The 22,944-nt window shown below is 43.8% G+C and overlaps 1 protein-coding gene across 1 annotated transcript in view; it reads right to left on the bottom strand.

Moving 5' to 3' along the window:
* The window catches only part of LOC145345344 (pecanex-like protein 2), a 220,115-nt gene that overhangs the window by 12,296 nt on the left and 184,875 nt on the right, over window positions 1-22,944 (bottom strand). The window contains exon 35 of the mRNA XM_080193158.1: window positions 12,131-12,585. Within this exon, the coding sequence (XP_080049284.1) occupies window positions 12,131-12,585 (455 nt within the window). The remainder of the gene's footprint in view (window positions 1-12,130; window positions 12,586-22,944) is intronic.

Raw genomic sequence — 22,944 nt, 5'->3', positions numbered from 1 at the left:
AGACATCAGAACCTGCGGCTGAAAGACTGTTACTGTAACTCAGAGACCCTAAACAATTGAATAGTGCTCAGAAAATATTGGTGCGATAAATTGTATTATTACACTGCACTCACCAGAGTCAACATCAGCATTGTGGTCCTGATGCTGAAATAATCGAACCAGGGTGATGTTGTAACTTTTAAGGAACAAAGGACAATACAGCACAGGAACAGGCCTTCGGCCCTCCAAGCCTGCACCGATCATGTGTTCCTAACTAGACCATCTGTTGTATCCCTCTATTCCCAATCTGTTCATGTGGCTATCTAGATAAGTCTTAAATGATCCTAGCATGTCTGCCTCAACCACCTCGCTTGGTAGGGTATTCTAGGCCCCCACGACCCTCTGTGTAAAATATGTCCCCTGCATAGCCGTACTGAACCTTGCCCCCCCTTACCTTGAACTTGTGACCCCTTGTGTTTGTTATTGCTGACCTGGGAAAAAACTTCCAACTGTTTACCCAATCTGCGTCCTTCATAATTTTATAAACTTCTATTAGGCCTCAACCTCCATCTTTCCAGGGAGAACAACCCTAGTTTATGCAACCTCCCCTCATGGCTACTACCCTCCATACCAGGTAACATCCTGGTAAACCTTTTCTGTACTCTCTCCAAAGCCTCCATGTCCTTCCGGTAGTGTGGCGACCAGAACTGGACGCAGTATTCCAAATGTGGCCTAATCAACGTTCTATGTAACTGCAACATCACACGCCAACTTTTATATTCTATGCCCCGTCCAATAAAGGCAAGCATACCATATGCCTTGTTCACCTCCTTTTCCACCTGTGCAGCCACCTTTAAGGATCTGTGGATCTGCACACCCAGATCCCTCTGTGTGTCTATACTCCTGAGGGTTCTGCCATTTACTGTATAGCTCCCCCCTGCATTAGATCTACCAAAATGCATCACTTCGTACTTCTCTGGATTAAATTCCATCTGCCATTTCTCCACCCAATTTACCAGCCTATCTATATCCTGTTGTATTGCCTGACAATATTCATCACTATCCGCAACTCCAGCATTCTTTGTGTCATCCGCAAACTTACTAATCAGACCAGCTACATCTTCTTCCAAATCATTTATGTACATCACAAACGGCAGAGGTCCCAGTACAGAGCCCTGCACTAGTCACAATCCTCCAATCAGAAAAAGACTCCGCCACTGCTACCCATTGTCTTCTATGGTCAAGCCAGTTCTGTAGCCATCTAGCTAGTTCTCCTTTGATTTAATCTTTTACACCAGCTTGCCATGAGGGACCTTGTCAAATGCTTTACTAAAATCCATGTAGACGACATCCACCACCCTTCCCTCGTCAATCAGCTTTGTCACCTCTTCAAAAAACTCAACCAAATTTGTGAGGCATAACCTCCTCATACAAAACCATGTTGTCTATTGCTAATGAGACTATTCAGTTCTAAATGTGTATAGATCCTATCTCTTAGAATCTTCTCCAACAATTTCCCTACCACGGATGTCAAGCTCACTGGCCTATAATTACCCGGCTTATCCTTGCTACCCTTCTTAAATAACGGGACCACGTTTGCTATCCTCCAATCCTCTGGGACCTCACCTGTGTTCAATGAAGAAACAGATTTCTGTTAGAGGCCCAGCAATTTCATTTCTTGTCTCTTTCAGTAACCTAGGATAGATGCCACGTGGCCCTGGGGATTTGTCCATCTTAATGCTTCCTAAAACACCTAACACCTCCTCCCTTGTAATTGCAATTTGTTGTAACAAGTCTACGCATCTCTCTGAGACACTACCAATCAACGTGTCCTTCTCCTTTGTGAATACTGATACAAAGTATTCATTTAGGACCTCACATATGTCCTTGAGTTCTAAGCATAACTCCCCTCCCTTGTTCTTGAGAGGTCCGGCTCTTTCTCTGACAACCCTCTTGCTCCTAACATATGTATAAAATGCCTTGGGATTCTCTTTAATCTTATCTGCCAAGGACATTTCATGATCCTTTTTTGCCTCCCTGTTTGAGTTCTTTTCTACTCTCTCTGTATTCCTCCATTGCTTCATCTGTTTTTAGCTGCCTGGATCTTACGTATGCCTCTTTTTTCTTTTTGATTAGACCCACAATTTCCCTGGTTATCCTCAGCTCTCGAATCCTACCTTTCCTGTGCTTTTTTACAGGCATGCTAGTCGTGCATTCCTATCAACTGCTCCTTAAAAGACTCCCACATGCCAGATGTGGATTTACCCTTGAACAGCCTCTCCCAATCAACAGCCACCAAATCCTGTCTAATCTGGCTGTAGTTAGCCTTCCCCCAATTCAGCACCTCACCCATAGGACAACACTCATCCTTTTCCATGACTATTCAAAAGTTTACAGAATTGTGGTCACTGGTCGCCATATGTTTCCCCACCGAAACTTTGATGACCTGACCGGGCTCATTCCCCAGTACTAGGTCCAGTATAGCTCCCTCTCTAGTTGAACAATCAACATATTATTCCAAAGAACCTTCCTGGGCACATTTTACAAATTCCTCCCCATTCGGATCCCACCCCTAAGGGATTTCCAGTCCATATGAGGGAAATTAAAGTCTCCCACTACAACAACCCTATTTTTTCTACACCTGTCCAGAATCTCCTTACATATCCGTTCCTCAACTTCCCATGGGCTGTTGGGAGGCCTGTAGTATACCCCCAGCATAGTGACTGCTCCCTTCCTGTTTCTGAGCTCTACCCACAGTCTCTCGTTACATGATCCTTCCAAATTGTCCACCCCCTGTACCGCTGTAATATGCTCCGTAACTAATATTGTTAGTCCCCCGCCTCTTCTAGCCCCTCCTCTGTCTCGCCTAAAACACTTATACCCCGGAATATTCAGCTGCCAATCTTGTCCTTCTTTTAACCAAGTCTCTGTCATTGCAACTATATCCAAGTTCCGCGCATGCATTAAGGCTCTAAGTTCATCTGTTTTGCCTGTTATGCTCCTTGCATTGAAGGAGATGCACTCCAGACCTCCAGGCCCACTGAGTTCATCCTTCCCCAGTTTGCTCTTCCTTTTAGGTAGCCTTGTCTTGGCTCCATGCTCATCCCCAGTCTCTACACTTGCTGACCTATTGTTCTGATCCCCACCTCCCTGCCACATTAGTTTAAACCCACCCGAACCACACTAGCAAAGCTCCCAGCCAGATATTGGTGCCCCTCCAGTTCAGCTGTAACCCATCCTTCTTGTACAGGTCCCATCCTTCCTGGAAGACTTCCAGTTATCCACAAACCTGAAACTCTCCCTCCTGCACCAGTTCTTTAGCCATGTGTTCAGCTGCAAAATCTCCCTGTTCTTAGCCTCACTAGCACGTGACACTGGGAGTAATCCAGAGATTGCTACCCTAGAGGTCCTGCTTTTTAGCCTTCTACCTTTAGAGGTTAGTCTCCTCTTATAGGCTTAAAACAAAAACCAACCCTGCAAGTCAGAAACTAAAATAGAAAATGCGACATAACAGCAGATCTGTCGGAGAAACTCTTGTTAGGTGCAAACCCTCCTCAGGGCTGGAAGGTATGACAAATAATCAGAATCTAAAAGGAAAGGACTTGCACTTTCAAGACCACTCATCAGGCCACAGCTACAGTACTGTATACAGTTCTGGTTGCCACACTATAGGAAGGGTGTGATTACACAAGTGCGTGCATAGGATGTTGCCTGGGCTGGTGCGTTTCAACTATGAAAAAAGGTTGCTTAGAGGTTGTTTTTATTAGAGCAGAGAAGGCGGAGGAAAGGACTTCACTGAAGGACATAGATAGGAAGAAACATTTCCCCTTAGCACGGAGGCAAATAACCAGGGGGCATAGATTTAAGGTAAGGAACAGGAGTTTTAGAGGGGATTTGCAGAAAAACCTTTCACCCAGAGAATGGCGGGAATCTGGAACTCAACTGCCTGAAAGGGTGGTAAAGACTGAAACGCTCACAACATTTAAGAAGCATTCAGATGGAAATGCCCTAGCAGACAAAGCTATGGACCAAGTGCTGAAAAATGGGATTAGAATAGATTAGTGTTTGATGGCCAGCGCAGACATGATGGGCAAAGGCCCCCTTTCTGTGCTGTATAGCATTATGACAATATGACCTTGGAATAAACCAAACCACTTTATAGCCACTGAGATACTTTTGAAATGTAGTCACTGTTGCAATGTCGAAGAAACAGCAGTCAAATTTTGCAAGGTTCCACAAACAACAATGAAATGAATGACCAGATAATCTGTTTACAGTGTTGGTTGAGGACCAATGGTGGCCAGAAAGAACACTCTAGCTCTTGTTGTCAAGTGCCATGGAATCTTCTGTTCAGCTGAGGGGGTGGAAATTGCCATAGTTGCATTATTGCAAAACAGGAAGCATGGGAGTTAATTTGACAGCTTCAAGATCCACAAAGAGCAGTGTGACAATGACAATCTATTTTAGTGATGCTGGCTAGAGGATAAGTATAGACTGGGATAAAACAAAAAAGGAACATGAAAGGATGGTGAAAACTATGCAATGGGAACGACAGAATAAAATGGCAAAACAGGATCAGCAAATGGTTAAATAGAGAAATGTTGCAAGAACACCAGAAATAGGAGCAGTGTATGGCCCTTTGTACATCCTCCACCATTCAATGTAATCATGATTGATCATCTACTGCAATTCCATCACCCTGCACAAGCTCCATATCCCTTAATTCACCTTGTGTTTCAAATACTATCGATCTCGGTCTTGTATATGTTCAACATCTGGGTTACTGAACTCCAACAACCACAACCATGTCCTTTGTGCTAAGTATAACTCCAACCAGCAGACCATTTTCTCCCAATTTCCGTGGCCTCCAATTTTGCTGGGGCTCCCTGATGCCACACAGTTAAGTGCTGCTCTGATGCCATGGGCAGTTTTCTCATGTGACCTTTGGAATCCAGCTTTTTTGTCTATGCTTGGACTAAGGCTGCAATGAGGTCAGGAGCTGACTGCCCCTGACAAAACCAAAAACGAGTGTCAGTGAGCAGGTTTTTGCTAAGTTAGTGCCATTTGATAGCACTGATGATCCCTGACATCACTTCACTAATGATCAAGAGAAGACTGAGTGGCAGTAATTTTTGGGTTGGATTTGTTATGTTTTTGTGTACAGGACATACGTGCATTATTTCCCACATTACTAAGTAGATTCCAGTATTTTGGCTGTGCAGATTGGTCAGTAGGACTGCTGAGGAACAGTGGAGGATCTTTAAGGAGATCTATCTTGGTGCTCAGCAGAAATTTATTCCGATGGTAAAGAAGGATCGTAGGAGAAGGGATAATCAGCCGTGGTTAACGAAGGAAATAAAGGAGAGTATTAAATTAAAAGCTGATGCGTTTAGAGTGGTTAAAAGTGGTGAGCGAGTAGAGGATTGGGAGAGGTTTAAAAATCAACAAAGAATGACAAAGAAGTTGATAAAGGAAGGAAGGATAGACTATGAATCTAAACTAGCACTAAATATAAAAAAGGATAGTAAGAGTTTTTATAAATATATAGAGGAGGAGGCTGGCTAGCGTGAATGTTGGACCCTTAGAGGATGAGAGAGGGGATTTAGTGGTGGGGGATGAGGAAATGGCTGAGGCCTTAAATAAGTTTTTTGCTTCAGTCTTCATGGAGGAAGACGCAAATAGTTTGCTGGGGATTAAAAATAGAAGGATGGTAGGAGTTGAGGGCCTGAATGCGATCACTGTCACTAGAGAGGTAGTGCTCAACAGACTAGCAGGACTGATGGTGGACAAGTCCCCAGGACCGGACGGAATGCATCCCAGGGTTCTGAAGGAAATGGCAGAGGTGATAGTGGATGCCTTAGTGATTATTTTCCAAACCTCGCTGGATTCCGGGGAACTGCCAGAAGATTGGAAAACGGCTAATGTTACGCCGCTGTTTTAAAAGGGTAGCAGGCAAAAGGCAGGGAATTATAGGCCGGCTAGTTTAACGTCTGTTGTACGAAAAATGCTTGAATCCGTCATCAAAGAAGAAATAGCGAGGCATCTTGAGAAGAATTGTTTGATAGAGCAGACGCAGCACGGATTCGTTAAGGGGAAGTCGTGTCTGACGAATTTATTGGAATTCTATGAGAATGTGTCTAGTGCGGTGGACGGGGGGGAACTGGTGGATGTGGTGTTTCTCGATTTTCAGAAGGCATTTGATAAGGTGCCGCACAAAAGGTTGTTACAGAAGGTTAGGGGGCATGGAGTTGGGGGTAAGGTGTTCGTGTGGATAGAGGATTGGCTGTCAAATAGGAGGCAGAGAGTAGGTGTCAATGGGTGCTATTCGGATTGGCGGTTGGTGACTAGTGGAGTGCCCCAGGGATCGGTGCTGGGGCCTTAGCTATTTACCATTTATATAGATGATCTGGAGGAGGGAGCTGAGTGTAGGGTGTCAAAATTTGCTGATGACACAAAGATAAGTGGAAAAGCAAATTGTGCGGAGGGTGTAGAAAGTCTGCAGAGGGATCTAGATAGGCTGAGCGAGTGGGCGAGGACCTGGCAGATGGAATACAATGCTGGCAAGTGTGACGTTATCCACTTTGGCAGGAATAATAGTAGGAGGGACTACTATTTAAAGGGCGAAAAGCTACAACATGCTATGGTGCAGAGGGACTTGGGGGTCCTTGTGCATGAGTCGCAAAAACCCAGCCTACAGGTGCAGCAGGTGATCAGGAAGGCAAACGGGATGCTGGCCTTCATAGCAAGGGGGATTGAATATAAAAGTAGGGAGGTCTTGCTGCAACTGTACAGGGCACTGGTGAGGCCGCAGCTGGAGTACTGTGTGCAGTTTTAGTCGCCGCACTTGCGCAAGGATATTTTGGCCTTGGAGGGAGTGCAGAGGAGGTTCACTAGGCTGATACCAGAGTTGAGGGGGTTGAACTATGAAGAGAGGCTGAATAGACTGGGCTTGTACTCGTTGGAGTTTAGAAGGATGAGGGGGGATCTTATTGAGACGTATAAGAAGATGAAGGGGATGGATAGGGTAGAGGTGGAGAGGTTCTTCCTGCTCAGAAAGGACAGCAGGACTAGAGGGCACAGCCTCAAGATAAGGGGGGGTGCAGTTTAGAATGGAGTTGAGGAGGAACTTCTTCACTCAAAGGGTGGTGAATCTCTGGAATTCTCTGCCCGTTGAAGTGGTGGAGGCTACCTCGCTAAATATATTTAAGATGCGGGTAGATAGGTTTTTGGTAGGCAAGGGGATTAAGGGTTATGGGGAGAAAGCGGGTAAGTGGAATTGAGCCACTTCAGCAGGCTCGAGGGGCTAGATGGCCTACTCCTGCTCCTATTTCTTATGTTCTTATGTTATGTTCTTATGTTGGCTCCAGGTGCGGCAAGTTCTGGAGCACAAGTCTTCTGCTGGAATATTGTCAGGGCCCAGTAAAATATCTAGTGCTTTCAGATGTTTCTTGCTATCATGTGGAATGAAATGAATTGGCTGAGGACTGACATCTGTGATGCTGGGGACCTCTGGAGGAGGCTGAGATGAATCAGCCACATGGCACTTCTGGCTGAAGATTGAAGCAAATTCTTCAGCCTTATCTTCTGCACTGATGGGCTCCCTGATCGTTGAGGATAGGATAATCGTGGAGCCTGCTCCTCCTGTGTGTTGTTTAATTGTACACCACCATTCACAGCTGGATGTGGCAGGACTACATAGCTTAGATCTGATCTGTTGGTTGTGGAATTACTTCAATCTGTCTGCCACTTGCTGCTTATGCTGTCTGGCAGGCAAGCAGTTCTGTGTCATAGCTTCAACAGGTTGACACCTAATTTTTAGGTACGTCTGCTGCTGCTCCTGGCATGCTCTCTTGCACCCTTCATTGAATCAGGATTGACCCCTGGCTTTGTGGTAATGTTAGAGTGGGGGATATGTCAGGCCATGCCGTTATATGCCTGCAAATAAGGGTTACATCCACTCTACATAATTCTCCCACCAGAGAGAAAATGGAAGCTACAGCCACAGTCATTTGAGTTTTGGTAGGCATGCATTCCATTTAAGTTCTGTGCAGTTTCCAATGGAAGTTCACCATTGAATGAGGTGGGCAGGTGTGTGACCTGTTCTTAGGCCTTTGTAGATGTCATTCCAGCCCACCTCCCAATGAGATGACAGCAAAGGTTTTTACATGTTATATTGAATGATATAGTATTTATGGTTCAGAAACAGGCCATTTGGCATAAGTGGTCCATTCTGGTGTTTATGCTGTACACAACACCCTCTTCATATCACCCGATCAATATAACTTCTATTCCATTCTCCCTCATATACTTAGTTAGCTTCCCTTCAAGTACATTGATGCTATTTTCCTCAACTATTCTGGGTGGTAGCAAGTTCCACATTCTCACCATTATTTGAGTTAAAAAAATCTTCCTGAACTGCCTATTGAAATTGCTAGTGACTATCTTATATTAAGGCTAGTCTTGATCTCCCCGTAAACACTTACTCCACATCCAATCTTCTTATGATCTTCAAGATCTCAATCAATTCACCCCACAGTCTTCTTTACAGAAAAGAGACCCAGCCTGTACAGATAGGGAAAATGTGCCAGCCACTAACAGGTCGCATTCATTCATTATTTTGCTAAGTGAACTCAAATTCTACAAATCTATTGTTTGAAAGTTTTTAAGAAAGGAAGCATTTACTAGTTACGCAATTAGAAGAATGAAATTGATCAAAATTTCACTATCCAGAGTTATTTAGAAAAAGTATCTACTCCCAGAATCTACCACCTCACAATCTAATCTCAAAGTCTCTCCATAGAATCTAACCCCCAAATCTGAACAGGCTGGGCTCTGTTCTCCAGAAAAGAGAAGAGGGGGGTGATTTAATAGAGGTCTTTACAAGTATGAAGGTATTCAATCGGGTAGGAGAAGATGTTTGGACAGGTACAAAAATAATCATCAAGGTCAATAAAACGTTGGCCTTTATATAGAGAAAGCTAGAAGTTATGTTACAGCTGTTCAAAGGGAATTTTACAGCACTCTGCTGGGCACATGCCTGACCTGAATGCACAGAAAACTGAACAAGTTTGTGTTGGATCACGCACACGTGCAATATTGAGGTCAGCGGGCACGGCTTCAGCTCCCCGTGTCTGTCGACAATTAAAGAGCCAATTAAGGTGATTAAAAAGCCTACTGACTGAGATTTTACATTGCCTGTGTGACAAAGGGCCCATTACGTTTTTACATTTATATCAATTTGTTATTCAAGGGCGAGATAAAAGGCTCCTGAAGCATAAGCATGTTCGTTTTATTTGTGATTTTGCTGCTTTAATATTTCTGACTTTTGCCAGATTTGCTATTGATTGAACCAGCTTTTTAACTGGTTCATCTACAAATCTGTGCTAAAGTTCAAACAAAATAGATCAGTCTGTACAAACCATGGGGAACACTGACATTTACATGATCCAGGTCATCGTTTTGATCCCACCCACACAAATACCTCATGTTTGTTTGTCTTTAGGCAGCGTCCCAACTGACCCAGCAATAGATGATGAACATGACCAAATCCCTGCATAATTAAAAAGTTTATTTTTAAAAAGGATCTCCCTATAAAAGGGAACAACCAAATTTTGTTTGCAGCTCCCAGCATCTCTTCTGTCACTTCACATCCCCAGCACAACCAGCAGCCCCAGCTGCACTGCCTCAGTTGGGCAGTCCAGAACTGCTGCAATAGCAGGTAGACAAGATTTACCATAGATGGCATGGGTGTCTACCATGTTGGAGCACTCTGCTCTCTGGAGTTCAGTGGTTAGGGGTTCAATTTCCACTGCAGAAAGCGGAGCATGTGCAATCTTGAGAGTGTGTTGCACTAGTCTGTGGCGCAAGTGTTTTAGTAAGATATTCATCTGAGACCACGCCTAAAGTGGCTGGCCATCACTTATTTTACATTATAGCAGTGATAACACTTCAAAAATTGGTGACTTCATGAAGAGGCTGGAGAAATGCATATTCATTATTTATTTTTTTCTTCACTGATGTAAGTAGGGGAAGGGAATTGCTCCCCAACTCTTTTCCCCTCCCCCCCACCCACAACTTCCTCACTGCTGCCACAAAGTTTAGTTGAATTAATGGCAGATGCTGGAAAGGACCTGTAAATTTTCAAGTCCTATTTCAGAACTACTACATATAAAAATATATTGAGACAATGAAGGTTTTAGTCAGGGTCAATTTATAGTTGAAAAGCTGCAGTATTAACACCAAATTTGCTCCCATGTTGGAGGACTTATCTGTTTCTTCATTGGAAATTTAATTGAAGATATCAAAGCCCTGGGGAAAACCAGGTGCTCAACTTCCTCCTGTATCCCCACTAGCCCTGCAATGCTGACTCAACCAACAGGCACATTCCAAGTTGGATGGGCCTTAATTGGCCTTCCAATATGATATCACATTTTGTTTTAGGAATATTATTCACATCTGCTTCTGCTCCTGCCTAGCATGTGCCAGGCACCAGTGATTTAGCTCCTGGAATACTGTGTACAGTTCTGGACACCGAGCTTTCAGAAGTAATTAATGGCCTTGCAGCATAAATTTACTAGAATAATACCTAGACTCAAGAGGTTGAATTACATAAGATAGAGTTGTATTCCCTGAAATTTAGAAAATTAAGGGGTGATTTTATCAAAGTTTTCAAGACACTGATAGAATTAATAGAAAAAAACTGCTTCTGTGAATGGAAAGCTACAACAAAGGGATAGAACCTAAAATAGAGCCAGACTTTTCAAAAATGAAGTTCAAAAGTAAAGGAAGCACTTCCACACACAAAGGATGGTAAAAGTTTGGAACTTACTTCAGCAAACAGCACTTGATGCTAGATCAAATCTTAATTTTAAATCAAAGATTGCTATATTAAAGTGTTTGGGACAAATGTGTGGTAAGGAGTTGGTCTCAGATCAGTCAGGTTCTCATTGAATGGTGTACAGATTCATGCTAAATGGTTTCTTCCTATTCCTATGTTCCTGTGCATTTTTCACATTATTTATATTCTCTTCCCTGATTGCAATGTATATGAATTTCTTCTCTTTTTAGTTTGCTGCACCACTTTTTATACAGATGTAAATGTGTGCATGTAACAGTGAAAACCACCCTAAACACACCTGGCCTGACAGGCACTGTGAGCTTGTGCACAGAAGGACAGCCCTGAGCCCTAATGCAATGCAAATTGGCTGCCATGTTTCCCCACAATGCAGCAATGATTGCACTTCAGAAAATACTTCATTGGTTGTAAAGCACTTGGAGAGAGGAAGCAAAGGGGAGTTATTTAGGGAAAAAAAAACAAAGAGCCATTAGTTTCCCCTGCATTAATTTGCTTCACAACAGTTTGATGTGATTTATGTTTGCTAACAAATCTGTTATTATAGTTGTTCCTTTTGGTTGGCACTGAGCTTTATCAATTTATTTAACTGTGTGGTTATTTTCATTCTCCCTCTGTTTTTACACTGTATACCCACCCACCTTCAGCTTGGAGGAGATGTTGCGGCAAAGTGAAGAGCTGTCCACCAAATCTTCCATAGTGTATGCTGATTGTCTGTCCAAGCTGTGATCCAGCTGTCAGTTACAGAGTGAACAAAACTTTCCCAACCAAGAGTAAGCTGAAGTGATGGGCAGTCCAGAGACTCAAACTTACAACCCTCCTGCCCCGGATTCAACTATCACCCAATACAAAGTAACCTGCTTGACTGGCATCATACCCCCGCCCACCTTAAGCATTCACTCCGTCTTCACCATTGCACCATGACTGCAGCAACTCATCAAGATTTCTTTGATCTTCCAAACACTTGGCTTCAACCACCAAGAAGGACAAGGGAAGCAGATGAATGGGAACACCACCACCTGCAAGTTTCCCTCTTAGTCACATACCATTCTCACCAGGAAATATATTGCTGTTCCTTCATTGCTGCGGAGTCAAAAATCATATTGAACCCTATTGAACAACATTGTGGAAACACTTACACTACACGAACTATATTTCACCACCACCTTCTCAAGGGAAATTAGGGATCGCAATTGCCCATGTCAAGGATACCCACATCCCGAGAACGAATAAAAATAGCTGCCGGCACTGAATTTTGCTGGGAGCTCCTAAAATGGAAGTGAAGAATTATGGTGTTACCCTTGTCATTTGGCTCCCACGGCTGACTGATGGCCCAATCGCGATGTTGACACTGCTTGTTGACTGAGTGTCAGTTGTGTTCCCTCCCTCTGCTGCTGACAGCCCGGATATCACAAGTCCGCTAGATAAACTTCTTTTCCCGAACAGGAGGCTGAGGGTAGAGCTCGTAGATGAGGTGATGCTACACCTGTTCTGTGTGCCCGAGTGGCCCTGGCCACTGAGTTGGCTTGCAGTGGAGAGTCGTGGTACTTGGGATAACATAGAAGCAATTGAATTATTGAATGACAGCTGGCTGTTGGATAACCTTTGAACTAGGCCCTGGACAGATGTTGATGGCTGTGAAGGTGGTTGCTGTGTTTCTAGCATCGACCCTGACTGACTCGTAGCAGGTGGTCGCTGGGTCTCTGATCGAGATGCATGAGCCTGCACTGAACAGCTCCTTTGTTCTCTCCGCCCTGCAATGCAAAAGGAACAGAGTCAGAAGTTTTCAGCATGGAAACAGGCCCTTTTGGCCCAACTTGTCCATGCTGCCAAGTTTTTACCACTAAGCTAGTCCCAATTGCCCACATTTGGTCCATATCCCTCTACACCCATTTTAGCTATGTAACATCTAAATGCTTTTTAAAAGGAAAAATTGTACCCAACTCTACTACTGCCTCTCGTACTATGTTCCAGACGTACCACCCTCTGTGTGAAAAAATTGCCCCGCTGGATCCTTTTATATCCCTCCCCTCTCACCTTAAACCTATGCCCTCCAGTTTTAGACTCCCTACTTTTGGGAAAAGATGTTGACTCTCTACCTTATATACACCCTCATTATTTTATAGACCTCTATAAGATCACCCCTACGTCTCCTACATTCCAGGGAAAAAAGTCCCAGACTATCCAGCCTCTTGTTACAACTCACTCCATCAAGTCCTGGTAGCATCCTAGGAAATCTTTTCTGCACTCTTTCTAGTTTGATGATATTTTTTCTATAACAGGGTGATCAGAACCGTAGACGGTGGCCGTACCAATGTCTTGTACAATTTCAACAAGACATTATTAATTGTATTCAATGTTCTGACCAATGAAACCAAGCATGCCGAATGCCTTCTTCATCACCCTGTCCACCTGTGACTCCACTTTCAAGAAGCTATAAATCTGTATTCCTAGATCTCTTTGTTCGATAACTCTCCCCAATGCCCTACCATTAACTGAGTAAGTCTTACCCTGATTCAATCTACCAAAATGCATCACCTCGTATTTATCTAAATTAAACCCAATCTGCCATTCATCAGCCCACTAGCCCAAATGATCAAGATCATGTTACAATCCTAGATAATCTTCTTCACTATTCACTATGCTGCCAATCTTGGTCTTGGTGCAAACTAATCATGCTCCGCAAGTTCTCATCCAAATCATTAATATAAATAACAAATAACAGTGCACCCAGCATTGATCCCTGGAGCACACTGCTTGTCATAGGCCTCCAATTTGAAAAATAACTCTCCACAACCACCCTCTGTCTTCTGTCGTCAAATTAACTTTGTATCCAATTGGCTAGCTCACCCTGGATCCCGTGAGATTTAATTTTATGCAACAACCTTGTCAAAGGCCTTGCTAAAATCCATGTAGGCAATGCCGACTACATTTCCCTCATCCACCTTCTTGATTACCGCTTCAAAAAATTCAAATTTGAGAGACACGATTTTTCACTCACGACTGTCCCTAATCAGTCCTTGCCTCTCTAAATGCCTGTAAATCCTGCCTCTCAAAATACCTTTGAACAAGTTACCTACTACAGACATTAGGCTCACCGGCCTGTCGTTCCCAGGCTTTTCCCTGCAGCTCTCCTTAAACAAAGGCACAACATATGCTACTGTCCAATCTTCAGGAATAGATTGGACAGAATAAATTGAACTCTAACTCATTCATTGTAATTCCACTAATACAATTAAAACCCTTGGACAAAGATAAAGTAAATCCATTAGCTCTTCTTTTATTTTTCACACAGGTTATGTTTAGATGTTGCCTGTTGGGTTATTGTAATTGTACAGGGGTTGACTATTCAAATGAAGAACATTTGACAAAATGTTACTCATATTTCCTTCCAAAATAGCAATCACCACCAACTAAGGGCAAAGGAAAAAAGTGTATGTCATCGTGGCTTGGAAATATACTGATTATTCTTTCATTGTCATTGAGTTAAGATGTTGGAACTCCCTGTCCGACAGCACAGTGAGAACACCTTGTGCACGTACAGTGCAGCAGTTTGTGAAAATCACCCACCATCACCTGCGCAAGGATATTTTGGCCCTGGAGGGAGTGCAGAGGAGGTTTACTAGGCTGATACCGGAGTTGAGGGGGTTGAGCTATGAGGAGAGGCTGAATAAACTGGGCTTGTACTCGTTAGAGTTTAGAAGAATGAGGGGAGATCTCATTGAGACGTATAAGATGATGAATGGGATGGATAGGATAGAGGTGGAAAGACTCTTCCCGCTCAAAAAAGACAGTAGGACTAGGGGGCACAGCCTCAAGATAAAGGGGGGGCGGTTCAGAACGGAGTTGAGGAGGAACTTCTTCACTCAAAGGGTGGTGAATCTCTGGAATTCTCTGCCCGTTGAAGTGGTGGAGGCTGCCTCGCTAAATATTTTTAAGAAGCGGGTTGATGGGTTTTTGATAAGAGAGGGGATTAAGGGTTATGGGGAGAGGGTGGGAAAGTGGAACTGAGCCACGACAGATCAGCCATGATCTTATTGAATGGCGGGGCAGGCTCGAAGGGCCAGATGGCCTACTCCTGCTCCTATTTCTTATGTTCTTATGTTCTTGAACTAAGAATAGACAATAAATGCTAATCTTGCCTGTGAAGCCAATATTCTAAGAAATGTTTTTTTTAAAGGAAAGCATGGTCCTCCCTGAATAATTCACTAGATTAATGCAAAAGCAATAGCTCATTCATGCATATTTGTATTGAGTTGATGTCCCTGCATAGGGCAGACATCAAAAATCCAAACAAAGTATATTCTCAACATCTTGGATGGAGCTTAGACTGCACATTAGAGTCCTGAATTCAACTGTAATTTGCAAAACCACTCTCAGGTATGGTTGGAGATGTGCCTTTAAAAAAAACTAACAGGACAGTCTTTAGCAAATCTGAAATGTTTTGAAATTAAGTGAAAAAGATCACATTTGTGGGAATGGAGAAGCTTCCTCCGCTACACTCTACTGGAGAAGGTGTTCTCATAGTGCTACAGGATAGGGAGTTCTGACATCTAACAGAAGTTCCCTACATCAAGCAGATGCAAAATATCCTAAAACTCTGTTTTACAACTGAGGCACATGATAAATTTAAAAAAATGTTATTTTTCTTCCAGAATTTGTTATTCCGAAAGATCTAAAATATATTAAAAACTTACACCTGACAACTTTATCCAGAATAAACTTACAAAAAAAATCATAGAATCCCTACAGAACATAGAACATTACAGCACAGAACAGGCCCTTCGGCCCACGATGTTGCGCCAACCAGTTAAAAAACAATGACCCACTAACCTAAACCAATCCCTTTTCGTCCATAAACCTATCCACAGATCTCTTAAACGCCCCCAAACTAGGCGCATTTACAACCGCAGCAGGCAGGGCATTCTAATCCCTCACCACCCTCTGGGTAAAGAACCTACCCCTGACATCAGTCCTATAACTACCCCCCCTTAATTTAAAGCCATTCCCCCTCGTGCTAGCTTTCTCCATCCGAGGAAAAAGGCTAAAAAGGCGACCATCAGCCCATCAAGTCAGTACTGACCACAATCCCACCCAGGCTCTATTCTCGTAACTTTAATTTACCCTGTTAATCCCCCTGACACTAAGAGGCAATTTAGCATGGCCAATCAACCTAAACCGCATGACTCTGGGAGAAAACCAGAGCATGTGGAGGAAACCCATGCAGACACGGGGAGGAAGTGCAAACTCCACGAAGATAATGACCCGAGGCTGGAACTGAATCTCAGTCCCTTGTGCTGTGAGGCTGCAGTGCTAACCACTGTGCCACCATGTTGCCCCTTTTTCCTAGGAGGTGGCCATTTGGCCCATCGAGCCTGCATCAACAACAAATTCCGCTGCTAGCAAACAATGCGCCGCCTCCTGCCAGTGGGAAACATGTTGGGAGGTTGGAAAATTCAGTCCAGGATCTTTTTCACTAGAGCACAGTACACTATGAGATAATGTGATGGAAGTATTTCAAATGATGAAGAACAGACTGTTTTGAGTAGATGAATAAGGCGCCATAGATACAAAAATAGAGAAGAGAAACACCTTTACACAGATTTGACAGGCTGTGGAATTCGCTTCAGGAGTTAGTGGTTGAGGCATGAACTACGTCCACGTTCAAGATTATAATGGATGGATGGATGGATAAAGAAGATGAGGTCAAAAGCATATGGGAACAGTATAAGTAAATGTGATTAGGATTGTTTGCTTGATGCACTGCCCAGAACTGAAACCATTATTTCAAATGCAATCTAACTGTACGGTTGATCTCAGGGAGATTTATATTGTGTTTAAGTCTGTCCATCAATCACTGCCTCATTAAACACTTCTGTTAGTTCTTTACTCAGATACACACTTGGCAAATGCAGCCAAACATTGTAATGGCTTCCAAACATTCTGATGAATTGCATTCAATTGTACGGATTTGTTTTCAAAAATTTTATTCAGTTGAGGTTGCTATGTACTCACAGGGTAGAGCACTTGACTGTAGCTATTGCAATCGGACGCCCACTGTGAGGCTTCCTGTGAGTGCTATCATACTTCCTTAAAATCTCTTGCCACACTGGATGGTTGGAATTGTTGTTTTCCTGGAGATAAACTGATTATTCTTTAAACGAAAGAGTCAAGAGGGATAAAAGTTTCTGGACTGTGTTCAGGAATTTATTTTTTTAACTGGAGTATGTGGCCAGTCCAAAAAGAAAGGAAGAGAATCATAACCAGGCAGTAACCTCGGTGGGGAGCTCCGTAGTGGGGGTGGGGAATTCCATGATTGGGGGATGGGACGGTTCTATGGTGATAGCAGGAGGGTTGTGGGGGGGGTGTAATTTCATGGTGGGGGACAGGAACCCTGTGGTCTGGGAGTGAGGCGGTCCATCACGGGGGATTGTGGGGAATTCAATATGGGTAGAAAATATTGTCGAGTGGGGTGAGAGAGTTCTGTGGTCTGGGGGTGGGATGGCAGGAGTTCTGTGGTTGGGGACAGGGAGGATTGCATGGGGAGGGGGGTTTATACTTTTATTTTTGAAACAGGGTCCCCTGTAAAAACGGCACCCCAATCTTCTGAAAACCTAAGTTGCTGCTGGGGCACTGTGCCTTGTCATTTATTTTTTCTAAGTGGCTCACAATACAGGTGAGGAAGCCATTTTGGGGCCAGTGGCTTCCATCCAGTTTTACCTGCCTGCCCGCCCACGACTGCCAAATAATGAGAAAATTCTACCCAAGTTATATGCCCTGAAAAGGGAAAGGTAGGGCAGACAAATCTGGAACTCCTTGGATGAAAAAGGAGATAGAAATTAAGATGAGGAAGAAAAGGTATGCTTATGACAGGTGTCAGGTTGAAATTACAATTGAGAGCAGTACAGAAGGTTCAGAGGGGAGGTAACAAAACACATTAGAGGAAGATTCAAAATTGATGACAAGGAAGTGTTGAATGCACCAATTAAAGTTGACAAGGCACAGGGACCAGACGAGATGCATCTCAGCATATTTAAGGAAGTGTGGATGGAAATTGCAAGGGTACTGGCCATAATCTTCTCTAGATTCAGGGGAAATACCTAGGGACTGGAGAATTGCAAATGTTATGCCCTTGTTGAAAAAAGGTTGCAAGGATAGCCCCAACAATTACAGGCCAGTCACTTTAACAAGTGGTGGGCAAGCTTTCAGAAACAATTGTTTAGGATAGAATTATGAGTCACATTAACTAACTTGCTGAAAATTTTTGAGAAGGTAACAAGAAGTGTTGACACAAGGGTAATGCTGTTGATGTGGTGTACATGGATTTTCATAAGGTATTTGATAAGTGTCACACAATTAACTGGTGAGAAAAGTTATAGCTCATGGAATAAAGGGGACAGTGGCAATGTAGATACAAAATTGGCTGAATATTAGCAGAGAGCAACAGATAATGGATGTTTTTAGGGTTGGAGGAAGATTTGTAGTAGTGTTTGTAGGGGTCCGTATTGGGATCCTGAAGAGGACAGTGTACATGATTTGTAAATGGTGCAATGGCAGATGGGTGGAAAATGAAGTTTAAAGTGGCAAAGTGTCAGCTGATGCATTTTGGGAGGAAGAATGTGGAGTGACAATATAAATTAGAACATAGAACATTACAGTGCAATACAGGCCCTTCGGCCCTCGAAGTTGCGCCGACCTGTGGAACCAATCTAATGACCCTCTAACCTAAACTATTCCAATGTTATCCATATGCCTATCCACTGACCATTTGAACGCCCTTAAAGTTGGCGAGTCCACAACTGCTGCAGGCCGGGCATTCCACAACCTTACAACCCTCTGAGATCCGTCCTATAATTACCACCCCTTAATTTAAAGCTATGTCCCCTTATGTTAACCATCACCATCCGAGGTAAAAGGCTCTCACTGTCCACCCTATCCAATCCTTTGATCATCTTGTATGCCTCAATCAGGTCACCTCATAACCTTCTTCTCTCTAATGAAAATAACCTCAAGTCCCTCAGCCTTTCCTCATAAGACCTTCCCACCATACCAGGCAACATCCTGGTAAACCTCCTCTGCACCCTTTCCAATGCTTCCACGTCTTTCTTATAATGTGGCGACCAGAACTGTACGCAATACTCCAAGTGCGGCCGCACCAGAGTTTTGTACAGTTGTAACATGACCTCACGGCTCCAAAATTCAATCCCTCTACCAATAAAAGCTAACACACCATATGCCATCTTAACAACCTGGGTGCCAACTTTCAGGGAGCTATGCACATGTACACCGAGATCTCTCTGCTCGTCAACACTACTAAGAGTCCTTCCATTAGCCCTATATTCTGTACTCCTGTTACTCTTACCAAAGTGAATCACCTCACACTTTTCCGTATTAAACTCCATTTGCCATCTCTCAGCCCAGCTCTACAGCTTATCCATGTCCCTCTGCAAACTGTAACATCCACCCTCACTGTCTACAACTCCTCCAATTTTGGTGTCGTCAGCAAATTTACTAATCCATCCTTCTACACCCTCATCTAGGTCATTTATAAAAATGACAAACAGCAGTGGCCCCAAAACAGATCCTTGAGGTACACCACTTGTAACTGAACTCCAGGTTGAACATTTCCCATCAACCACCACCCTCTGTCTTCTATCAGCCAGCCAATTCCTGATCCAAACTGCTAAATCACCTCAATCCCATGCATCTGCATTTTCTGCAGTAGCCTACCATGGGAAACCCTATCAAACGCTTTGCTAAAATCCATATACACCACGTCAACTGCCTTACACTTATCCACCTCTTTGGTCACCTTTTCAAAAAACTCAATAAGGTTTGTGAGGCACGACCTACCCTTCACAAAACCGTGTTGACTATCCCTAATCAATTTATTTGCCTCTAGATGGTTATAAATCCTATCCCTTATAATTCTTTCCAAAACTTTGCCCACAACAGAAGTAAGGCTCACTGGTCTATAATTCCCAGGATGGTCTCTACTCCCCTTTTTGAACAAGGGGACAACATTTGCTATCCTCCAGTCTTCCGGCACTATACCTGAACGACATGAAGATCAAAGCCAAAGGCTCTGCAATCTCCTCCCTAGCCTCCCAGAGAATCCTAGGGTAAATCTCATCCGGCCCAGGGGACTTATCTGTTTTCATACTCTCAAGAATTGCCAACACCTCCTCCTTATGTACCTCAATCCCGTCTAGTCTACTACCTGGTATCACAATATTCTCCTCGACTACACTGACTTTTTCCTGCGTGAATACTGACGAAAAATACTCATTCGGTGCCTCTCCTATCTCTTCAGACTCCACGCACAACTTTCCACTACTGTCTCTGACTGGCCCTAATCTTGCCCTAACCAATCTTTTATTCTTGACATACCTGTAGAAAGCTTTAGGATTTTCCTTGACCCTATCTGCCAAAGTCTTCTCATGTCCTCTTCTAGCTCTTCTTAACTCTCTCTTTAGCTCCTTCCTGGCTAATTTATAACTCTCCAGTGCCCTAACTGAGCCTTCACATCTCATCTTTACATAAGCCTCCTTCTTCCTCTTACCAGAGATTCAACTTCCTTAGTACACCACGGTTCCCTCGCTCAACCACTTCCTCCCTGCCTGACAGGTACCTATTTAATCAAGGACTCGCAGTAGCTGCTCCTTGAATAAGCTCCACATTTCAGATGTTCCCAGCCCCTGCAATTTCCTACTGCACCCTATGTATCCTAAATCTTGCCTAATAGCCTCATAATTATGTTTTCCCCAGCTATAACTTCTGCCCTTCGGTATATGCCTATCCCTTTCCATCACTAAGGTAAACGTAACCGAATTGTGGTCACTATCACCAAAGTGCTCACCTACCTCCAAGTCTAACACCTGGTCTGGTTCATTACCCAGTACCAAATCCAATGTAGCCTCACCTCTTGTTGGCCTATCTATATACTGAGTCATGAAACCTTCCTGCACACATTGGACAAAAACTGACCCCTCTAATGTGCTTGAACTATAGCTTTTCCAATCGATACTTGTAAAGTTAAAGTCCCCCATAACAACTACCCTGTTACTTTCGCTCCTATCCAGGATCATCTTTGCAATCCTTTCCTCTACATCTCTGGAACTTTTTGGAGGCCTATAAAAAAACTGCCAACAGTGTGATCTCTCCTTTCCTGTTTCTAATCTCAGCCCATACTACCTCAATAGATAGGACCACATCAAACGTCCTTTCTGCCACCGTAATACTGTCCTTGACTAACAATGCCACGCCTCCCCCTCTTCTGCCGCCTTCTCTGCTCTGACTGAAACATCTGAACCCTGGAACCTGCAACAACCATTCCTGTCCCTGCTCTATCCAGGTCTCTGAAATGGTCACAACATCGAAGTCCCAGGCACCAATCCAGGCTGCAAGTTCGTCCACCTTATTGCGTATGCTCCTCGCATTAAAGTATACACACTTCAAACCACCCTCCCGCCTGCCAATACACTGCTGTGACCTAGAAACCTTATCCATGACCCCCCTATTCTCATCCTCCTGTACATTGGAGCTACAATTCATGTTCCCATCCCCCCTCTGAATTAGTTTAAACCCCCCTGAATAGCATTGGCAAATTTCCTCCTCAAGATATTAGTACCCCTCTGGTTCAGGTGCAGACCATCCCTTTTGTAGAGGTCCCACCTACCCCAGAATGAGCCCCAATTGTCCAAGTATCTGAACCCTTCCCTCCTGCACCATCCCTTTAGCCACGAGTTCAAATGTTCTCTCTCTCTATTCTTCTCCATGCTGCCTGCGGCACAGGTAACAAACCAGAGATAACCACTCTGTTTGTTTAGCCCTAAGCTTCCACCCTAACTCTCTGAATTTCTGTTTTATATCCCCATTCCTTTTCCTACCTACGTCATGGGTGTCCACATGAACCACAACTTGGGGCTGGTTCCCCACCCCCTTAAGGATCTTGAACACTCGGTCAGAGATATCATGGACCCTGGCACCTGGGAGGCAACGTACCAACCGCGAGTCTCGCTCGTTCCCACAGACTCTCCTATCTATCCCCTTAACTATGGAATCCCCAATTACTAATCCTGTTCTTTTCTTTGCCCTTCCCACCTGAGCATCAAGGACAGGCTCTACTCCTGAGACCTGCACTCCATGGCTTACCCAGGTTGAGTCTTCCTCCCCAACAGCACCCAAAACAGAGTACTTATTTTGGGGAGGAACAGCCTCAGGGGATCACTGCTCTGACTGCTTCTTACCCCTTCTAGCAGTCACCAATGCATCACTTTTAGGAGTAACTATCTCCCTGTAACTTTTGTAACTAAATTAAGGGATTAAGTTCTGAAAGGCAGGAACAGATGGATCTGGGCATGGAGAGAGCAATAATTAAAAAAAATAAAGAGTTAATAAAGAATATAGTATCCTGGGCTTCATTAACAGGAGCATAGAATACAAGAGCAAGGAGTTTATGCTGAATTTATGCAAGTCACCCTCTAGACATTACTTAGAGTATTGTGTACAGTTCTGGGCACCATACCATAGGAAAGATGTGAACACATTGGAAAGAGTGCAGAAGAGATTTACAAGAAGGGTTCTGGGGATGAGAAAGTTCAATTATGAAGATAGTTTGTAGAAATTGGAGAGAAGAAAGCAAAGAGGAGATTAGATAGGGATGTTCAAAATCATGAGGGTCTGGATAGAGTAGATAGACAGAATTCCCAATTGTAAGAGGATCAAGAATGAGAGAGCACAGATTTAAAGTGTTTTGCAAAAGAAGCAAATGTGATGTGAAAAAAAAAACATTTTCACACAGCGAATGGTTCATAGAATCATAGGATCCTACAGTTCAGAAGGAGGCCATTCGGCCCATCATATCTTCACTGACCACAAATCCATCTAGGCCCTATTCCCATAATCCCATGCATTTACCCTTGCTAGTCCCCTGACACTAAGGGCAATTTAACATGCCCAAACCACTTAACCCGCACTGCTTTGGACTGTGGGCGGAAACCGGAGGAAACCCATGCAGACACGGGGAGCACATGCAAACTCCAAACAGACAGTGACCCAAGCCGGGATTTGAACCCAGGACACTGGCGCGGTGAGTCAGCAGTGTTAACCAC

The sequence above is a fragment of the Carcharhinus amblyrhynchos genome, chromosome 7 (assembly GCF_965287045.1).
Source record: "Carcharhinus amblyrhynchos chromosome 7, sCarAmb.v2.hapA, whole genome shotgun sequence".
Lineage (NCBI taxonomy): Eukaryota > Metazoa > Chordata > Chondrichthyes > Carcharhiniformes > Carcharhinidae > Carcharhinus > Carcharhinus amblyrhynchos.
The sequence above is the reverse complement of the archived record's forward strand: the minus strand, read 5'-3'. Positions and strand labels throughout refer to the sequence as shown.